The sequence below is a fragment of the Bacillus rossius genome, chromosome 1 (assembly GCF_032445375.1).
Source record: "Bacillus rossius redtenbacheri isolate Brsri chromosome 1, Brsri_v3, whole genome shotgun sequence".
NCBI lineage: Eukaryota > Metazoa > Arthropoda > Insecta > Phasmatodea > Bacillidae > Bacillus > Bacillus rossius.
In genome coordinates this window covers 159,702,928-159,725,208 of record NC_086330.1, presented here as the reverse complement: position 1 = coordinate 159,725,208, position 22,281 = coordinate 159,702,928, and the positions used below count along the sequence as shown (strand labels likewise).

Genomic DNA, 22,281 nt, shown 5'->3' with positions numbered 1-22,281 from the left:
AGCTGCAATTGGATATTAAAACTACCATCATATGCCAATAAAACACTATGCCATAAAACTAGATTCATATATTCAGTTGCTTACCTGGTGAGAGATTCATTCAAAACAATGCCTACAGGACATTACATGTAATTAATTCATAGCATCCCAGTTGCTGAGAATGAAGCAGGATTTGGTATATCCGTAAAGCTATAGCTAACTCTTTAACAGCTACTTGGGCGACAGCACACCTCGAGATAGTCAAGCCAGGTCTTTCTGCCTGTTAAATTACATAGAATGGCACCCTTACCCTTACACCGTTACGCAAACTCTCCTGACGAGACCCTTATCAAGTTGCTAACTTGCTCAGTTTTGTATAGTAATATTTACCTGTGGTTTCAATGTAAATCAACATAGGTTAATGAAGGTGCATGTTGTTGGTCAATTATAATTAAAAAAAAACTTCAATAAAATGTTAGTATTTAAAAATTTATTTTTCAACAAATGGAAACTAATGCATTAAAAGTATAAAAAATATATTACAAATATATATATATATATTTATTTATTCCAGCATAAAAAATATTATTCTTATGAATTATTTTTAGGAAGACACATAATATGTCCAAACACAGTTGCAAAATACATACTGTTAGGAGAGAAAAATGATCTTACATATTCATAAATGGAATGTAATGATGACTCAGGTGTCACATGATTAGTACTTGTATTACAGCTGATATCTTTTTAAGTTAAAAAAAAAGTTTGAAATCATTAAGATGTTTAGAGTAAAATGCAGGTTGCAATGGAGGTGAATCATTCAAGTTCTATAAGAACATCATCCTCGGAGACTGTATCCCCAGGTTTGATGTACACTGCCTTCACTTTGCCTGCTGTGCTTGCCACCAAAGAGTTCTGCATCTTCATAGCCTCTGAAACCCAAAAATAAGAAACAATGCTCAAATTGCATTGTGGTTCAACAGCATTAAGACTGAGTATTACATACAGTGTTGATGTCATTACTTGGTCGTGCACCCTGCACATAGTCCCTACCTAGTGGTTCGCCATTGTGTCATATATACCCTAAGACCGGGGATGGTCTCCTATGTTATCAGCCACCAGGCATGGTAAAAGTACCCGTGGAGGACTGATGAATCATGAGGCGCACGCAGCTACAGCCAGTGGATTCCGAGCTTGCCTACCAGTCGCACGCATATTGGACCTTCCTGGTGCCCAGGTAAGGTACAAGGCACAACGAACCTTTCACGCCCAGACATGTCCGTGCTATCTGCACCCCAGTCCTTGGCACCTAGGACATCATTGTCAAATCCGGGGCACATAAATGTTTTCCCAGGGCTATTTCTAACATTTTAACTTGATAACTCCCTTCCATTTGTTATTCTGCCACATATATTTTCAACTGATATTCACATAGTGTAATATCATGGGTTTAAAATGGTGTGCAAGTGATAATAATTACAAATAATTGTACACCTTTATACACCCATGATCTTTGGCTATGAGAAAATCTGTTGAAAATATTTGAGGCAGAGCAATTAATGCAAAGAAGATATAGGGTTAAAATTTTATAAAAGCCATGAAATAAAATTAATGTAAAAAAATAAAAATAAAAATTTCATGTTATACTGAACCTTAAAGGATATTCATCAAGTTTCATTGATGAGAGTTATAGAACTACAGCAGACATGAGCCACTTTTAAAAGCTACTTTCGCACCTTGTAACTGACTTTTCTCACAACTAAGGTTTTCTAACTGGTGTAATGAAGCAATGTGGTACAGTAGTAAGACACTGAACTTGCATTCCAGAGATCTTGGGTTCGAAACCCTGACTCACCATCCTGATTATGGCTTGTCATGGTTTCTCAAAATCTCTTCAGAATAATTCTGTTGTTGGTTCCTTACAAAAGGTCGTGGATAATCTCTTTCCCAATATTCCTGTATTGTGTCATGTGTAAATGTCAAAATACTTCGCTGTAAACGAGATTTTCAACAGAAATAAAAAAATATAATAATAAAAAATAAGAAATCTAACATGTTGATTGATATGACCTAAAGAACTGCATAAAGAGCACAATAGTAGGTACAATGGTTGTATACATGGCTTAGAAACTAATTGATTAATTAATTTTAACACATTCTATAATGAAATATTGAAGTTGAAAGTTGTAACATTACAAGACTCTGCCCTCCCGAGCTTTTACGAGGATTTGTTAAAGTAATAAATATTACGTTTTGTCATTCAGAAAGAATCAGCTGATTACATGGTTTCAAGGTCATAGTGGACTAGTTTGAATACTTGGAGGTTATCACACTTCATAATTATTGTAAGTAATTTTGATATTTAATTAATTTACTGATAAAAGTCTGTTATCTATGTTTTTACTGGTTCTCATTTTGCTGTCCAGATTATTGTGTAAGAAAGTGTGATTTTCAGTATTTTATTGCATTTAAATAATCTTTTTATAATGATAATTTTACGTATGGGCTTCATAGTGTGTTGGTGGCATTTTTGTAATATAGGACAGTGCTAGGTGTAATAAAAAAGAAAGAAAGACATGCTGCGACTCAGCAGCACCGAAATGATAAGACAATAATTTATGGCATCCTGTGTAAGATAGAGACAGATATATGTGAAGGAACTAAGAAGCTCTCAAAGAGGGGAATCACTGAATAATAGATGTACGAATAATATGTATAGCCAGTAGCAAGGCAGCTTTTTGGGGAAGTCCCCAGTAAGACAATTTTCCTAAGCGTTTTGTAGTGCTGAGTTTTGTCAGTCGTTCAAGTACTGTGCCGATAGGACGTAAAAAATGTAAAAAATATAAAAAATATATGAGATTTTAAGAGCAGACAATTTCACGTATGGGTGCTGGGGCCATTCCGCAGTTAAGTATCAACCTTTTTTCCATCATTTATCAGACATTTTATTTATAAATTATAGGCCCCAGACGTACCGCATAGGCCCGGCTAGTTTGCTGGCCCACCGGGATTTATTTCCTGTTTATCTTCGTACCTAGATGATGGAGTCGCTAAGGACATTATTTCGTGAAGGCACAGAACTGTGAGTAACGATTGGCAAAAGTGAGTGTTTCTGTCGAACCTATCGTGTAAAGAACATGTAATAAGTTTGTAGCTGAGAGAAGAATAAAAATATAATTTCATTTCAGACATTTTTATTTGATAATTAACGTTAACCATTTCAAGTCATTTAACAGGCATAAACTAAATTTTAGACCCCATTTCCTGCAACAGTTGTCGAGATATTTTTCTTTGCTTGTGCAAGGAACAGTCGTCGTCTTAGCCGAGCATGACTGTAACTTCTTAAAACGTGCTTAAATAAATTAACAATTTCAAAAATAAAATTATGGTATTTTCTCATTTCCCATCAGAGAGATGCCTAATTATCAAAATCAAGAAGTAAGGAAATTTGGATAAACGTTTAGTCAGAAAAATAATTAATAATTCTCCATTGGTGGATGTGAGATGATTTTTTTTTTGTTTTCATCAGCAGCCTTTTGAAAACAGAATTATAAATTGAATAAATAAGTATTAAAAACCATAACATAAAAATAACGGAATGAATGTGTGCAAACACATGTTTTCTTTCAATGTCAACTTTTGGGTAAATTATAAATTTCCAAAGCCTTGACAGTGTCTATTGTACCGTGTTTTATTAAATAATCATCACACATTTTATACTAAAATAAAGTTTGAAAAGTAGGCGATTATGTGAAAAAATCACTTTTTGTTAAGGTAAAGTTATTCATACAAACAAAACTATTTAAGGAAAGTGCGTTTATTTAAAAAGTAGAGTATACAAAAGCACGCCAAACAATTTAATAAGTCATGCAACAAAAACATTTTGTTCATCTTTAAATAGAAAAACCAAAACTATGACGCGAAAGTGAGTCGAAGCACATAACTATCATTGTACACACCATGAGAAAGTGTGGACTATCAAATGTAGTTAACTCGGCACCAGACAGAGCTCGTACGTTGCATGCAATCGATGAGCTATCTGTACCGATATTCGACTACATGCACGCGCTCTATACGGGAATCAACATAATTAAAACTTGAATGATGCTAACTAGCGCTGGCTAAATTTTTATAAGCGGTACACAGCGGTGATGAAGACTAAAAGATAAAAGTTATAACGATTGAAAACGTCTTTAAAAGTAGAAAACTTTGTATTGTTAATTAAATAAGTAAGCGGTAACATCCGAATGAATATTAGATTTCAACTTTAAAATACATTGTTGTATACATGAAAACTACCTACACAAAGCGCTCGGAATCTAAAAACATCAAGCAACGTTTACGCGAGAATTTTTTTTTCTCTAAATTTTGATGTCCTAATATAACGGTGCGATGATTATGCGATAAAACACGGTAAAACAATATTATTTTAACATTTACAGGATAGTTCTCGTATGAATTGTAAGTGGTTCTAGTCGGTCAGTTGACACTCGTATGCTATACGGGCAGCAACTTTCCGTTATCTTAGATTTATCTGCTCGGATTCCATAGCCTATTGCTGTCGATTACTTTGAAATGTATTTCATAATATATGAGTGAAAGGAACAAACATCGAGTAATATTATCATGCAGCATACTAAAATGTGGGAAAAATAAATTTACCAAAAAATTTACAAACAAGATTTTAAAAAATATTTGAAAGTGTCAGTCTGACATATTAAACACAACACTATATAGTTTATTACTCCTGAAAGTGTTGTAGCAATCCAGGTTACCGCCCTTCTCACTTGATAAATAGTTTCATTTAAAATTTATTATCTTATCTTAAAGTAAATGTTAAGGTTAGTGGTGTAATGTAACAGCTTGTTATTTTTTCTAAAAAGCATTTGTGTGTTCACCAGTTGTTTTATGATCATAATTTATATTATTTAATGCTCTACTATCTACTAACTATTTTAGTGATTTGCTAACTTTCTGGTAAATAAGCCCCTAGATCTTATTTTTAAGTGTTGGTTTGTTAAATTATGCTTTTTTGTGTGCTTTGACAATACATTTTTAATATTGCGTGTTTCTCTTGGTTCATAAATAAGAACGGTTTTGTAGTTTTCTTTTGTAATTTTTATTCCCGCCAAGAGTCTTTGTTTAAAAGCTGATGCAGTAGTGTAGCCGGTGGCGTGAGATGAGAGAGAGAGACAGAGCTCGGAGACCATGGGCAGAGACGCTAGTGTTTTTTAGGCCACTATTGCCATTCGCCATGATTTATTTGTTTTAATTGCAATTTTTTGATTGGGCGGTGAGAGCTTGTACCTGCATTTCCACCACGGAGTGATACGCAGTTGCGTGCTAGCTAATTTAGTCATTGTCTGGACAAGGTCCCGATAGGCCGTGTGTTGGGCAGTGGCTCACAAAGTACAAGATTATGCGAGTTTAGAGAAAATTTTACGGCTGTGGTCCGGGCGCCACCATGTAAGGTCAACATGTTATTTTTATCATTAGGACTTTGCAATTAGAATTTTCTGACCACAGTCAGCGAAGCCCGCAACACAACTTTAAATTTGTTTTTAATTGTCGTTCCAAAGACTGAGTCTTTGACGGTTCCATGAGTTTGTGTGTACCACGAGACTTTAGTGCAAACAGTATTAGTATTGTAATAATTCATCTTTCGGTACCTACGAAAAGTAGATTGTTTCAAAAACCATGAAGAGGTTATGTGCAACGTGTTTGTAAATTTTACATGATTTTTTTTTGTGGTTATAAGATGGCTGCAATGACTGTGAATATCCTTTAAGTATCAATTAAAATACGACAAAATCAGTTTGGTGTCTTGAGAGACACTATTTTAGTAAAACGAATCATCGACATTAACATTTTTCTGGAACTTATATAATTTTCTGCGCCCAAATCATTTTTTTGCAAGTGTTTTATGTATGTCCACTTCATACCGAATTTTGAGCAAGCCGAAGTGGTCTAGAGTGTGATAAGTGTTCAGGTGTCCTAATGATTTTGGATTGTTTTGAAACAGTGTTTATTTTTAAGTATCTACACATAATATTGTAATATAGAAAAAAAGTTCACATATGGCCCACTTACCGACAACACAAACTTCCTGGCCATCAGCGATTTCATCTCCACTGGCGCATGTGATTGATTTCACTAACCCTGGCATAGGTGATCTTACCACCTTGGATACATCCTCCTAGAACATTTACAACATCTAAATTAAATTTTAAAAAATAATAATTAAATTAACACCTTACTGCTGGTACAATTAGATAGTATAGCACATTTTGATAGCTTACAACTGTGAGAACAAATCTGTCATAAAACTGCAGTTTTTAAAAACAAAATTACACAATATACACAAATATTTCTCATAATTAGCTAGAATCATATCATGAATTAGTGATGATATGATTAATTAATACTGGAAAAAAAAATTGTGTTCAATATGAAATTTGGAATAAATGTGTGATTTTTCTTTGACATTAGGGAAATGTTTTAAACTGCTTTTAAAGATACTTATAAAGATGTTTTCAGTTGTCACAAGTACCGTGACCAGAGCTGATGTACAAAATTCAGACCTAGAACAAAATGGCAGAGTGGTAAAACATTGAACTCTCATTCCAGAGAATACCCAAATCCCAGTCTCGCAATCCCGACTTCGGTTTTTCATTGTAATTCTCTCAATTATTCCAGGAAAATGCTGGGATGGTTTCTTACAATCGGCCATGGCCAATTTCGTCTCCCAGTTCTCTTATGGTGTGTGTTGTTGAGTTTATCTGTATGTGCTTTTATCTCTAATGATTTCAATGTTGATGACACATTTGATGTTGTAGGGCCTTACTCGTCCTTAACTCCAGATTGTGCCAGGGTGTCACCATATGTTAATTGGGCACACGACCCGGCAGAGACTCCTTAACAGGGTTGTGACTTCGCCCATGTGTGAAACGAGACATAAACTGCCCTACTGCAAACCTCCTCAATACTTCCAGACCTGGTCCGCTCTCAGCGTCAGACATGCTTACATGAAGAATGGGTTACTAAAGGCATCTCAAATGCCTTATACCTGAAGTTGTCGATACATGATAAAGAATGGTTTATTATTGACATATGGCTACACTTCTCTCACACTTCTCTCCCTCTCTCTCCCTATCTCCCTCCTTCCTCCTTCCTCCTTTTCTCTCTCCCTTTCTCTTTCTACCACCTTCTCTCTATTTCTCTCTACCTCCTTCTCTCACTCTCTCTCTTCCCCTCCTGCCGGCATATGTAGATAGAGATGGGGAGATTATAGGTAAGGAGGGAGATGAAGGTGCCTCGGTCTAAAGTGGGAGTAGCCCTGGATGATGTCACATTAAGACCAAATTTAAAAAAAAAAAAATGTTGGGCAACATGTTCCAGTTTCCTAACATCAGTAAATTTAATGACTCCTGCTACTATTGTTGACCAGTAGTACATGAATGCATGAAAAAGCACTCAGACAAACAAGACATCATCCATTGTATCACTATGTTGTTTGGAACATACTGAGTAATTACCTAAATTATTAAATATTAGAGTAATATACAATAGTACCTACTGCAAATACTCTCTGAATTATACTTTACTATGAACCAATAGCCAGGTGACCTAAAAAGGCTTTTTAACAAATTTTTAGTGGTTTATTTTGAACTGTTTTATCTTATGTAAGACTGTCTCTTCAGGGCTAAACACATGTCTTTCTATTAACAGAAACTTACCCACTTTTTTAAATTAACGGTGGTGACTAACCATTAACCACTCCACCACCTTACTCCATTAGTGTAAAATGCTTACAAAAATTAGATAAGATATATAATATAAGCATTTTATAGTAAGTGTTCAATACCAATTGTAGTTCCATTTTAAAGTAAAATCTAAACTCTGTTATTAAAAGCTATTTAAAATTAACATTGTCTTGTGTATGTGTCCATAGCCATGCAAATATTGTAGGTATGCATATGCATGGTAAATATCTGATGGCATAAGTAGAATAAAGAATATTTTAAATGTGCAAGCCTTAACTACTAGCTTGGGGGCTCAAGACACACAAAGCAGTAAATTTTTACCTTTTGCTTCTCTGGTATCATTTTTGAATATGCTGCTGCTAATTCAGACTTCACAGATATTTTGAAAGCAGTCCCTTTGTACCTGGCAACAAGAAGGTATGATACATACAAAGAATATATTGTCAAGGATCTTTTAACATAATAAAGTTAGCTGATCAATGGTCCATTATGCCTACATGATATTGATAAAGTAAGAAGAAAAGTTGCAGAAATATAAATATTTACCAGGGGCATAGCGTAAAATTTTTAAAGGATATGCTTGACAGGTACAGGTCTGAGGACATGAAAAGGGGTTCAAAGGGGTTCAAGAAAAAAAATTTGATATCGAAATTCTAAAAATCTTATAGATTTGATGTATTGCACATATTATTCCTATTAGTGCTGAGCCGATACTGTTTTGTACCGATACCGATAAGAACCGATATCCCCTGCCGATACACCCGATATGCCGATACTGATACATACTTCAGAAAGCTCATAATGTATAATGTTTTTAAGATATTTATTGACAATACAATAACAAACACACACATCAATCTTACAGTTTGCTTTCACATCGAAGAGAAAATGACTTGGGCCTAGTTCAAGAAACAGTTTTTTGGAAGCAATAGGGAAGTTAATTAAAGTTTAGAGAAGTTTTAATTTTAAAACAAAAATATTCAACTAGTTGACTACAACTTTTATGTTTGTATACAGAGCACCTCCCAGATGCCATACTACCAAGCAAATGTAGTTTTTAGCAAGCAGCATTATATATATTTTGAATTTTTATTGAAAAAAAAAACTAACTCTCGCAACTTTTGAGGGATCATGGAGCTCCTTTTGTTTGTGCACAGAGCACCAGCTGTACTAAACAGTCTCTCGGATGCCACACTACGACAAGGTGTTGACAAATATTTCTGAGCAAGTTTTTTGAGTGATTGGCAAGGAGATGTTTTACAGTACAGAAGTGAGCTTGTATTAATGGCACAGAGTGGTCCCTCGAGGTACCTAGTAAGTTCTTGTGTACGTGATAAATATGTACTAGCTCCAACACTACTACTACTACTGTAAATTAGATTTGTGTAAAAATAATGTATGGAATGACAAGTGTCACTGGAACTTGTAGCGCTATTGTCAAGGGGAGGTGAATGAAGTTCTGGGGTCTGTAACAAACTCAGCTGTTGTTCAAGAGTGGACTTGGCAGAAGTTACATCTTCACTGGAAAAAATAAATAAAAAATTGTTTGAAGTGTGGATCAAGCAGAGTACTTAAACTGTAATGAACATTTTTTTTCCATATCTGCGTAGCGAGTTTTTAGGTTGTGAACCATGTCAGTGTAGGTAGACTTCAACTTATTTCCTGGCTTACAAGTAGACAGAAGTTTTGTCAAACCATTAACAAGGGGGATAACTTCTGAACTACTAGTATTCCCATTAATAATGGTTTGGGTGGAAGAAAAATTTCAGCAATTTCACAATTTCTCCTACCAATTCCCAGTCAGCATTTGTTAGTTCTACATTCAAATTGAGATCTGGACCAAGATATGATATGGCACGTCTCTGCTCCAAAAATCTTTCCAACATAATATAGGTACTGTTCCATCTGGTTGGTTCATTGTGTTTCAGTTTGTGGCATGGCATTTTGTTGGCTTCTTGGAATTCAGTAAAACGTTTGTTTGCTGAAATAGAGTGCCTGAAATGCACTACCAAACGCCCAACTTTGCTACATACATCAGAGACATTTTTATGGTTCAGTAACGACTCCTTGATGACAAGTTGTAAAGTATGAGCAGCACACCCAACACTCGGAATTTGAAATAATTCGCAAGCCCAAACCATGTTAGCAGCATTATCTCTTACAATAAGATGCACCTTACCCTTTATACCCCAATCATTTAGATACTATGTGATAAAATCACATATATTCTGCCCAGTGTGGTTAATATAACTAAACTGCACAACTTCCACACACACACTGATTTCAAAATCAGGAGAAATGAAATAAATAGTCAGTGACAGAAAATCATCATTTGCCAAAGATGACCTCATGTTAGTTGTACAGCTGATATGGTCTGCAGCCTCCAAAATGCATTTTACTTTCCGCGAAACCACATCATACAGCTCAGGAATTACGCTGTGAGAAAAGGTTGTCCTGTGAGGTATTTTGTACCTCGGCTCGAGGTATCTTATCAGATTGTTGAAACCTGAAATAAAAAACATAGGGATTTTAATCACATCACATATTATTCTGTAACTTAAGTCTATAAACAGCAACATTTAAAGTACAGCCTACATTAGGTCTAACTTGATACATCATCCCTGCCAGTTAAGACAAAGAGTTACGAAGTTTAAAAGTGTTAGGCCTAACTTAAATTTATCTTACCTTCTGACTCCACAATACTAAAAGGGAGAATGTCTGAGCAAATCATATTTGCGATCAGTGATTTTATTTCTGTTGCCCTTTTGTGAGTAGGAGGATAAGGTATGTGTTCCTCTTAAACATTTCCGAAATATCTTCTTGTTTACTGCTGTCTTTTCGACGTAATATATCTTCTGTGTGCACAATTTTGGTTGATGATGCCATTGTAGGCCTACATTCAGACGATGTTGATGCAGTTTCAACAAACAATGTCACAGCAGTTTCAGACGATGACTGCGATGAAGATGCCTGCGGAACATCTAACTTTAGTAATTTATTATTTACAGATGGATGCGATCTTTCCATGTGATGCTTCAAATTAGTAATCATGTAAGATCGCGTGTCCTTTCCACCATGAGAAACAAGGCATTGGCAAATATTGCACAAAGCCTTTTGGTCATTTCTTTTACTAACAGAAAAGATAGCTCCATACGTCACTCTTGCGATTCATTTCTGTAATGTTGTATTTTGTTGATGAACGCAGCACCATGTAAAATACAAATAAACTGGAAAGAAAATAATGCTGTTTAACGAAATCACGGAAATAGTAAACATACAAAGGTATCGCTAATAACAATTGTGACGTAGTATCGATCTTGCTTCGAGACAATCGTAAACGTCATTCTCGCATGCGAAATGACGACTGCGCAGCCATCAATCGTTGTTGTTACTTACGTGTGTCGTGCGATATCGCTGAACAAGTGACGGTTTTGTGTGTAGGCCTAGACTGAGAATACTTGGCGGCGCTTTATGTTCATAAAAAAACTTTGTTTTCTGTGATAAAATTTATTGTTTTAAATCCTGCACATTTTTTATATGGACAGCCGATTGTGTTGGCATTTTAATAAATGTTTATCCTAAATTAAGAAGCACAATATCGTAAGGTATTTAATTTATAGTTTTTTTACTGAAGTATTAAGAAAAGTTTTCCTTCACAATAGGTGAAAATAAATACAAATTTTGTGAATGCATCGGCAAAAAAAAGTACGTATCGGTCCGGACGATTCCGGTATGTTATTATTGGCCAGTATTTATAATTGGTTATCGGTATCGGCTCAGCAATAATTCCTATGCCTACATGTTTGCAGGATAGTAACTTTTAATATTAGAAAAGATACATTGCATGGCCTGTTACTTTATTCTTTTTTTTAACTTTACTGTTGCTGAGGAATGCCCCAACTGAATGCTGATAGAATCAACAGATCACAGCTTACGTAAGCATCCCAGGCTTCTAGTTTTCCTGCTACTCTACCGTATTCTGACTTTGTGCAACAGCAGCATAGGTAAAACCAAGTGTGCAGAATCCAAGCAGAAGCACAAGTACTTTAAAACAAGATGACATGAGATATAAGACGACTAGCAGCTTTAAGATCTACAAACTTCAACAAAATTCTAATCTTATAGACTAAGAAATACAGGTTAGTTTACTTCTGGTATGATTGTGATTTTCCTGTATGTTATTCTTGTGCTGCAGAAAGAAAGCCATGGTTTGGACAGATTGTTTTATACCCTTCTCCCCTCTTACAATGCAGAGTCAAAATGCTGGCCAAGGCCAACACCATGCTCACATATCAGGCATGTGGGATGCCTTGAGAGCCCAAGAGATAATAAGTCCCATGCTGAGAGTAATTTATAGTAATTGTGCTATGGAGGGTCACAGTCTCGTTCCCACACAGATGACGTCATGCCCTGAGAGTAGAGTTGCGGGGATAATCATATGGTGGCGCCCATCAGTATTGTGCTTTGTGCTAATACCCTCTGACCCCCATGAAAGAGTAAAATAGGCTAAATGAACCATGCATTCTATACGAAAATAGAATATTTTCTGTGACAGTATGAGGATTATTGATTATTGCAATATTAATACAACTGAAGTCATAGGACCTACTGTGGGACAGATCAGATAGTGTTCCTAAATGGTTTGCCCGAAGATGATGATAAAAGCAGTGGTTGTCCTAGACTTTTCACGGCCCTGGGCCATTTACTTTTATGAGGCACTAATATTTTGAGGGATAGGGACAGGAAAAAAAAAGGGGGGGGGGGGAGAGAGCAATGGAATAGCTAGAGAAAAGACAGTTTAGGAAGAACTCCCCTAGAAAAACTGAAAAATAAAGTCTTTAAAACATTTTTAGGCTATCTTGGAACTTAAATTCTAATGATGGTTTAGCTAATTTGTACAGACAAATGTCATGGTTTTATTTTCAGGCCAATTTTGTTTTTAAAACAGGATATTTCTGTATTATTGGTTTTAATATTTATGAAATGTTTTTACTAAAATAGATTGCATATTCCTCAACATATACATATAAAGAATATTCCATGATAGTAATTTTTCCAAAACAGTGTAATTTTGACAGATACGTGATACACTTTTACAATATAATTATTTTTAATATGCATGTTTAAATATTTAGAACAAATAAAATAGATCTGTTTAAAAATTTTATATTTTAAAAATATACAAAAATTGTAATGTAAAAATGAGTAACCAATAACAGTTACAAGATTAAAAAGAAGTTAACTTTTTCCATTTCATTTTTTTTGCATAAAATGTGGTACAAATTTCATGCAAAATAAATTACTTTCATTGAATTGAATATTTTAAATATTACCTATTTGTCATTAGAGTTAAGTTTTAATTGAAAATGCTGATTAGTTAATATTTATGATTTTTATTGCATTTTAGTGCTTTGTGGTGTATTAACTTGAATTTCAATGTTATATGGTGTATTGGCATGCTTTCTTGTGTTATTTAGGTTTTATCGCAATTCACCATATAATATTGTCCCTACTAATTTACCATAGTAAATTTTTTATCTTTTATAATGAATTATATTTGGGTTAGTTTTATAAATGCGAAAAAGGTCATTTTCACAGGCAGTAAAATCTTAAGGTTTTTTTTTTAAAGTAATAATGAAAATTCATTTGAAATGGAAAGGGTATTGACCAGCACTTTAAGGGGGTGCCTCCCATTTCAGGTCAAGATTTTATATTTACAGTAATTACAGAAAAACTTGTAGACTTTTTCAATTGTTTAACTTTCACGAAATGAAAAATATATACAGCGCATACTTTTTTGCGTAATTTGCTGCCAAAATTACATTTTTAACGTTTTTGTGTTGTACAAATAAGGAGAATTTAATTCATTGCAGAACTGAAATTTTTTAGGTTTAACTACAATGCCACTGGCTACTTCAAAATATTGTTTGAATTTCTTTCAAAAAATATTAATTAATTTTACCTGGCAAATCAAAATTCTCAAATTTGTTATGATTTTGACAGCCAAGAAACATGAAATGAGTTTTTGTGATAGAAATGCAAACCATATTATGAAGTAGCCAGTGGCATTGCAGTTAAACCTCAAAAGTTTGAGTTCTGCAATTAATGAAATTAATTCTCCTTATTTGTACAACCCAAAAACGTTAAAAATGTAACTTTGGCAGATAATTATGCAAAAAGTATGTGCTGTACATATATATTTTTCATATCGTGAAAGTTAAACAATTTAAAAAGTCTAACAGTTGACCAGTAATTAATATAAATAGAAAATCATGACCTGAAATGGGAGGCACTCCCTTAAATTTCATGAAAGACAAACAAGGAATACAAAACTGTAATAAAAAAAACTAGCGCTGGATCCCGGTAGGCGCAGGGCATTAGATGGTTTCCCAGATTGCCCGGCCCTCCAGCCGCCTCTGTCCCTACTCAATTCAGACAAAGAAATATGTCAAAGTCAGAATGAATATTGTATAGTATGTATAAATCATTAAATGATGAATCATGCATTTTTTAAATTAATTCCCATTCAATTAGGTAGGTTATATTTGAAATAAAAGTGTAGTAAGTGTAGTAAGCTAAAACTATTGAAATGCGACCATTTTATGACATGCCTTTAATATCTTAAGTTTTTAAAGTTTAAAATATTTCAGTTTTAACAAAATATTTGTACTTTATCAGGGCTGTAGCCAGGGGGGGGGGGTTTAGTGGTTCAAATCCCCCCTTAGCACAAATCTTTAAATAATTTCTTATTCATCACTGAAACAAATTTTATATTAAAATTAATAAAATTTTTACCATTACAATATTTAAATTTAAGTACCGAAAACTGCTAAAATAGCACAATTTTACACCTTAAAATCCAAATTTTCCCGGGGGAAGACCCCCAGACCCCCCGCTTTAATACTTGGAGGGGGGGGGGGGGGGGGGGGCATGCTTCTTAACACCTCCCATACACAAATCCTGGCTACGCCACTGTACTTTATGAAGTAACTAAGTCCATGAAAACAAATGGTTGACTGATGACTTAAAAAATTAATTTCAGCTGAATCTAATTATTCATTTCTAAAATTATACTAAACTATGCCACTTACGAAATAACTAGTTTCCCCGTTTCATCTTTTGACAGTAGTTGTATTGTAAGGGGCTGGTTGTTGATGTCAATTTCCAACAGGATAGATGCCAGAGAGATGTTATCTTGCACAACAAAATCTTGGGCATTGATTTCGACCTAGTAAAGAAAAACAGAACATAATATTAACTGTACAGAGCATCTACACATAATTTTCTTACTCAATTTAAAGTATTGATATATAAGAAATTTTCTTGAATAGTCTGGGCGCCTACCATGAATTAGATCTTAAAATTGTTATTGCAAAACTTTAAAAATGATTGACACAACACAATGTAATAATCACTACGAGGATCGTCTGAAAAGTTTCCAACCTCTATATGAAAATGGCAGCTCTCATCAACAAAACTTGGGGTTGTGTTTACTTATGCTTTGGAATGTACTCTCTGAAATTTCAGCCATTTTGAACGTGCACTTGTTTTTAACAATCAATTATTTTAGTCATGCGCATGTTTTTGTGAAAATGGAAAATTGAGTATTGAGACATCATTGAATATTTGTTTTTCAAAGACAAGACACCTATGCTAAATTAATGTGCTAGGACTCTGCACCATCATTTACCACAATAATATTTTGGCAGCTGAATTCAAACGTGGCCATACCAGCTTGTGTGACAAACTTCTGGAACACCAAAAACTGCAAAGGGGGGAATCGACACCAAAAAAAATTAAAAGACAGTTCCTTTGGTCGGGAAAGAGGTGGTGACTGTTTTCAAGTATAGTCATGGAATCATCTTAATTAATCATCTTGAAAAAAGAAAATGCATGGCAGGAGCATACTACTCATCAATACTTGACAAGATGAAGGCAGAAATTGCAGAAAAAGGTCACATTTGCAGAAACAAATAAATTCTGTTTCACCAAGACCAACTGTTTCAGCAGTTGCCATGGCAAAAATCTACACATTACAGTTTGAACTGCATGACCACCCTCCTTACTCACCGGATCTAAACCCAGATAACATTTTTTTTTGTTCCCTTTGCTAAAAGTTGCACCCGGAGGACAGAGATGTGTGTTCAATGAGGACGCCATCACCTTCGTAAACAACTTTTTTGCAGAAACTCATGTAAACGCTTGTTAAAAAAAACTGCCCATCTAAAACGGCTAAAATTTCAGAGGGTATGTTCTAGAGTATGAGCAAATACATTACCCAATTTTTGTTGGCGAGTGCTGCCATCTTTATGTTGAGGTCAGAAATTTTTCAGACAACCCTCGTATTAATTTTAATGTAATTAATTCCTCTTTCGTTTTCACTTAATGTTGAAAGTTTTATTTAAAATGATAAACTTGGTTTTCCCATTTGCCATTGACATTTTCTCCTCTAATTTCTCCCTGTAAAGCAATTGAAACATATTGGTTATTTTAAGAAAAATATTGTTAAAGTTAGACAAATTGACTGAAGACTCGACTGTTATAGAAAAATTTAATGATAATAGGTAATGTACAGAGCACAAACATGTGAATTATTATGACAAACATTGTTTTATTTTTTAGTTTCTAACATATTATAAATTGTATAAGAAAGCTTCTTGTACAAATATGATTCAAACTGCATGTTTTTTGCATTAAATAATGCCATGCGCCCATGCCTAGGTTGCATTTCTGCCATTACATTGCATACATGCAGTAGTGGCCCCAGACTTTGCGGGCCCTGGGCAATTTACTTTTTTGGAGGCCGTCCCCCTGAAAATTTTAAAAATTATCTCTTTAAAACATTTTTAACCCAACCTGAACTTAAATTTCAAAGATGGTTTTAGTAATTTATTGTAGGATACATTGATATTGTTTCCTGATGCTCAAGATCAAATTTCCGGTATTATCACATTATTATAAGTGGGAATAAAATTTTTGAAAGTTTCTTCTAATACGAAACCATGACTTTAAATACCACACATTAAGACCGCAAAAAATTACAAGATAAAGAAAATTATTTTTTCTTTTCCCATTAATGTCCATTTTTTTTAATAAAACACTAGACAAAAACATAAATAAAAACTAAAAGCACAGGGGCGGGGCTCGACAGACGCAGGGCGCGGGGCAGTAGGGCGACTGTCCGTCTTACCCTACCCTGGAGCCAAGCCTGTTTACATGCATAAGCTCAACCTAAAGTTGAGATAAAATATAAAAGGAATTAAATAAAAACACTGCAAAGTTTTATTTCAGTTACAGCGGTGTGATAAGTCATACAAATTTGTCATCTGCCTGTTATTTGTGTATTTATTTTTACAGTGAGCATCAAATCTCTTGCAAGTTGAGATCCATAGTTAAATGAAAACACGTTGCTCAGAATGAACTGGAAGAGCCAAATACTAGACAGAGCCCTATGGAACTAAATAGTACAGTTTTGGCATGGTTCAGTTACACAATAAATGTTCTAAAAACATCAACCTTCATAATGACGCTTCTGTGTGTATTTACAGATTTAACATGAAATTTGAATCACTCAAGGAAATATGCCTCGGCCAAGGAGATCCATTTACTGATACACATTCCCTTCCCTCACGTTCCCTTCCGTCTTGCTTATCCTTCCATGCTACTAACTTCCCCTCCCCCTTCTTAGTGACGGATCGTAAGACTTCTGGCCAGCGCCATGGCAAAAAGAGGGGCAGAGGAGTGGCCACCCCACCCTCTCCTAAAAGTAAACATGGTCACCAATCGAATATGTCTCTTACCCCCCTTTCTTCCTTTGTTACTCTCATTTATATTTATTTTAAAATATATAAATAAAACATCACTTCTTAAATCAAATGACCTTTTCCATTTAAAAAGTTGCAAGAGATTATTATTATTTTTATTTTAATAAAAAAAAAGTCTTTTTTTGATTATGATTTTTAGGTAATTTTTTACATCAGTGGAAATCTTTGCTATATATAACAATGTCCATAGTATTTCATTAAAAATCTCCATTGTAAACATATTTCAATATTTATAAAAATTTATTTTCTTCCTCCCTCCCCCCAAAAAAAAACCAAAGAATAGTTGGCATGCCCCTGCTTCTGGCACGTACTGTAGATAATTTTGTGTTCAATATTGTGTGTATGTGAAATGATGGGCAGCTACCTTGAACATGCCATCGAGCCTCTGTACCCGGCACGGAACCTCCTCATCCAGCAGGGACACCACGAAGTCCCACGCGGCGAGGGCGCGGCTCATGGATTGAGTGCCGTTCAAATACGTGCGCGCCCTGAGCTCCATCTTTGCGCAGACGGCTGCCGCGACGGCGGCGAGCCGGTGCCTGTCGTGGGGCGTGAGCTGGTGCCCCTTGAAGCCATCCGGGTACACCTCTGAGAGGTAGTTGGTGCTGAGATCCCCGTTCACGAAGCTGACCTCCGTGAGGATGTCTCTCAGCAGCGGTATGTTGTGGGACACGCCTGGGGGACATGATCAAAAGGAAACACCTAAACTTGTCAGTCACCCGCTTTATGTCACTGCAGTTAACTTACTACTTGGCTATGTTAAGCAGTCTTGCATGCATAACAGTTAAATTTCTGGCACCTGTTAAATATTTCAATTTTTTTCTCAAGTTCAAATATTACCAAATTTTAAACAATTTAAACCCCTAACAAAGGTATATTCCAGAGGGGGCACAGAGGGCAGCAAAATAAAAAAAGGGGAAAAAAATAACAAAACTACTATAAATAAAAAATTTTGTAACTAAACCTCACATATCATTAAAGTTTTTTTTTTTTTGATAAATAATGTTATTTCTTTGATTATTGAGGCACTGAGGCACTGACCCTCCTCCCCATGGAAAAGGTCAAATTCCTAAAAATGTCCCTCCCCCCCATTGCAGTCAATTTCTGATAAACACCCTTTCTGTTTGGTTATGCCCTTGACATTAAAATCAAATTTCATAATAAATAATTACATAAACATTATTATTAAACATCTCTGAATTTAGAATTCTATTAATGATGTATCAATAATTTGATACAAGGTAATATGTTCTAAATTAAACGATACCCATCTGAGCCCATTAGACCATTAAGTCAAAATCAGAGGGTACAATGCAATTGTGTTCAGCTGTCTACAAACAGTTTTACAACAAAAAATTAACATTCTAACAGGAAGGTGTACATGACTGAAACAATATTCTAGCAGTATTATTATAAAAATCAGCAGAAAGCATGATCATGAATCAACCTGATATGTGGTGCCCATATGGTGTTTATTAATATACTTTGACTGCACCCATCTGGACTCGATGTGCCACCACCTCCCTCGTTACCACATAACTCCCCAGCTCTATTTACGTGTGTGTATTAAGAGTGTGTGTTAGCCGTCACCGCAAGAGTCGTACTTAGAATGTGTGCCATGTACCCTTAAGAATTAATTCAGTAAGTAATATAAATGTCATGTCCCTTTTTACTGCAATCCCCCAAGAGAGTGTGTTTCTTGTTAGATGTACGGACAGAGCAGCACCATGCACCATGTACCTTCAGAACATACTGTTACGACCTATGTAGGGAGAACTGGATTCATAAAGGATAGCCCCATTAAGTTATAAAACAGTTTTATTAATTACTAATGTTTACATTACTAATAAATAATTGTACTTAAAAATGCCTAAACACCAATCACTCGCACTTAAAAATGTTTAATCACAAGTCACTCAATGTCTGTCATCAAGTTCCACAGTTCGCATTCCTCGCTGGAGCTAGGCTCAACAATAGTTTGCCCCTTACCTCGCGCCTGTCCTCACACACACACAGCCTTGCGCCACTCAGTTGCACCCTCACGGTCACATCGCTCCGCATCCGCTGCTCTCAAGGGAGTCTCTGAACATTCTTTGCTAATGTCGCCCTTCCCTTCACTCGCCGAACTCTCCGAACTCCCAGAACTCACAGAACTCGCAGAACTCACAGAACTCGCAGAACTCACAGAACTCGCAGAACTCAGCAGAGGCCGGCGTTGCTGCTCAAGTACTTGTAGCGCCCTACTCAAACCGACGAGAGCATCTGTGACGAGTCGCATCAACCCGGGCGGACCCGATGCCCGAAACATTGAGAATGGCGAAGCTTATTCGCGCCACTCCATGCAGCGGCCTCTGTAAGCTCGGAATTTCCAGGCCACTAAAGGTGATTATAGCCCGAGGTGGGATGATGCGCTGGGAGCGGAAGGGGTAGGTAGCAAGGACCCTTGTAATTCGGCCAGGCACGAGTTGCATGCCTTACGTCAGTGGATGGCGTGTAACATCAGTGGCCATGCATGGCCGCCAGCCTGCTCTGAACCTGGCGCGCATTGCGGTCTTGTAACTCGTGTTTGTAACACTGCCCCATCCTTAAACCTGTTCGTCTCGAGCAGGTAACGCATCTCTTCCTGGGTGACCCCATGCTACTCCAAGTTTACGCCGCCTGACTTTCCACCATTGCAGGCTGTACAGCCTCATCAGATATCCCTTTCTCACAGTAGATATAGCTTCTCTCGTGACCCGGTGACACTTCTGCGTCGTAGATGCCACACGTTGTTCAGCCAGCTGCCCGAGCTGGGCTGACCATTGCCTTGCATGGGCCCAATACTCTTGAGAGCATGGCCTTTCACCTTCCAATGGTTTGCTTGTTTCTTCCTTTTTCCTCTCTATTCCTTCTCTTGCAGCTACTGGTTGACACAGCATTTCTTCCCAGCTCTTTTTAGTCTCTTCTTGGTTCCTCATCTCTCTTGGTTCTTCTGAATCTCATCAGGACTGCACTTACTTTCTCCTTGTACCATTTTCATGACTCCGTGTGTTCTGATCCTCTCTTATTGGTCTTTCTTCACCTCTTCTTTGCATTTCCCCATCTCTTCTTTGCATTTCCCCATCTCTTATTTGCATTTCCCCATTTTTTCTTGACTCATGTCTTGGCTTTTCTCCAGCTCTTCTTAGCATTTTTTCCTCCCTTGTTTGTCTGTCTTCGACTCTCTTTGATCTCTCTTCGTCTCTTCTTGTAACTTATCTACATCACTTCTGTGCTCTTCTTCAGCTCTTCTTTGACCTTCATTTCCTGAATGTTCTTCTCTTTTTTGCTGCTATTCTCCACTTGGCTTATCTTCTCTTCATCAATTTTGAGCATCATGGCATTCTCCAACTCCTCTTGTGAGTTTCTCGTTTCATTCTTCATTTCATTATTTCCCTCTATTTGATTGCATGTACTCTTCATGGCCATACTAGCCTCTTCTTGGTGGTCCATTATTTCACTATTAATTTCATTCTGAATGGCCTCCTGGTTACTCTTCATTTCTTCCTGATCAACCTCTATCTCCTCTAGGCTATTATTTGTCTCATTCTTCTTTTCTTCATGGTGGTTCTTACTCACCTTCATTTCACTCTTCACTTCTTTCACAAAGTTCTTCATACTGGTTCTCATTTCCCTCATGTTATTAAAAATTTATTCTTGGGCAACCCTTATCTTCTTGATATCCTCAACCTAAATTCTTCAGCAGCTATCTCTCTCTAAAACTTTTACTAATAAAATAACCTAAATAATTATTTATTTCTATTACTCTTCTTAATTTTAAATGACCTAACCTAAACCAACCTAACAATAACTCTGTTACATTCAAAACTAACACTAACTACACTAACTAAAGTATACTCAAACTTTATAACATTCAAAATTCACTATAGTTCTTAACATTAACTTCATTCTGGAAAAACTAAAACTATTATTTTTAACTTTTATTTTAATTATGAAACTGAATCCTAAATCTATTATTAGAGCTATCCCACTTCTGACAACAAAATTTTGCGATTTAAAATGTGAGGGCTAACTGGGTTCGTAAGGTATAGCCCAATTAAGATTTATCATAGTTTTATTAATTACTAATATTTACATTCATAAAAAATAATTTTACTTAAAAATGTCTGATCACAGATTACTGGCACTTAAAAATGTTTATTCTCAAGTCATTCAATGTCTGTCAAGTTCCACAGTTACCACTCCTCACTGGAGCTAGGGTCAACAATGGTTCACCCGTTACCTCACGCCTGTCCACTCAGTCGCACTCTCGCGGCCTAGGCGCTCCGCATCCGCCGCTCTCAAGGGGGTCTCTCACCCTCTTCACCGATGTCACACTTCCCATCACACACCGAACTCTCCAAACTCTCTCGGAACTCGCGGAAATTCTGCAGAGGCTGGCGTCGCTGCTTAAGTACTTGTGGCGCCTTTCTCAAACTGACTAGGGCAACTGTGATGAGTCGCATCATTCCGGACCGACCCGATGCCCAAAACATCGAGAATGACAACGCTTATCACGCCACTCCACATGGCGGCCACAATAAGCCCGGATTCCCAGGCCGCTAAAGATGATAATAGCGCGAGGTGGGACATTGCGTGAGAAGCGGAGGGGGGTGTGTAGCGAGGACCCTTTTAATCCGGCCAGGCATGAGTGGCATGCCTTAAGTCAATGGATGGCGCGTGACTTCAGTGGCCTT

At 36.2% G+C, this 22,281-nt stretch overlaps 1 protein-coding gene across 1 annotated transcript in view; it reads right to left on the bottom strand.

Annotated features, from left to right (window-relative positions):
- Positions 1–529: 529 nt before the first annotated feature.
- The window catches only part of LOC134546354 (propionyl-CoA carboxylase alpha chain, mitochondrial-like), a 136,825-nt gene continuing 115,073 nt past the window's right edge, over positions 530–22,281 (bottom strand). The window contains exons 11-15 of the mRNA XM_063389139.1: positions 17,931–18,241; positions 14,834–14,970; positions 8,064–8,145; positions 6,070–6,175; positions 530–911 (exon numbers count right to left, since the gene is read on the bottom strand). Coding sequence (XP_063245209.1) covers positions 796–911; positions 6,070–6,175; positions 8,064–8,145; positions 14,834–14,970; positions 17,931–18,241 — 752 coding nt within the window. The 3' untranslated portion in view covers positions 530–795. The remainder of the gene's footprint in view (positions 912–6,069; positions 6,176–8,063; positions 8,146–14,833; positions 14,971–17,930; positions 18,242–22,281) is intronic.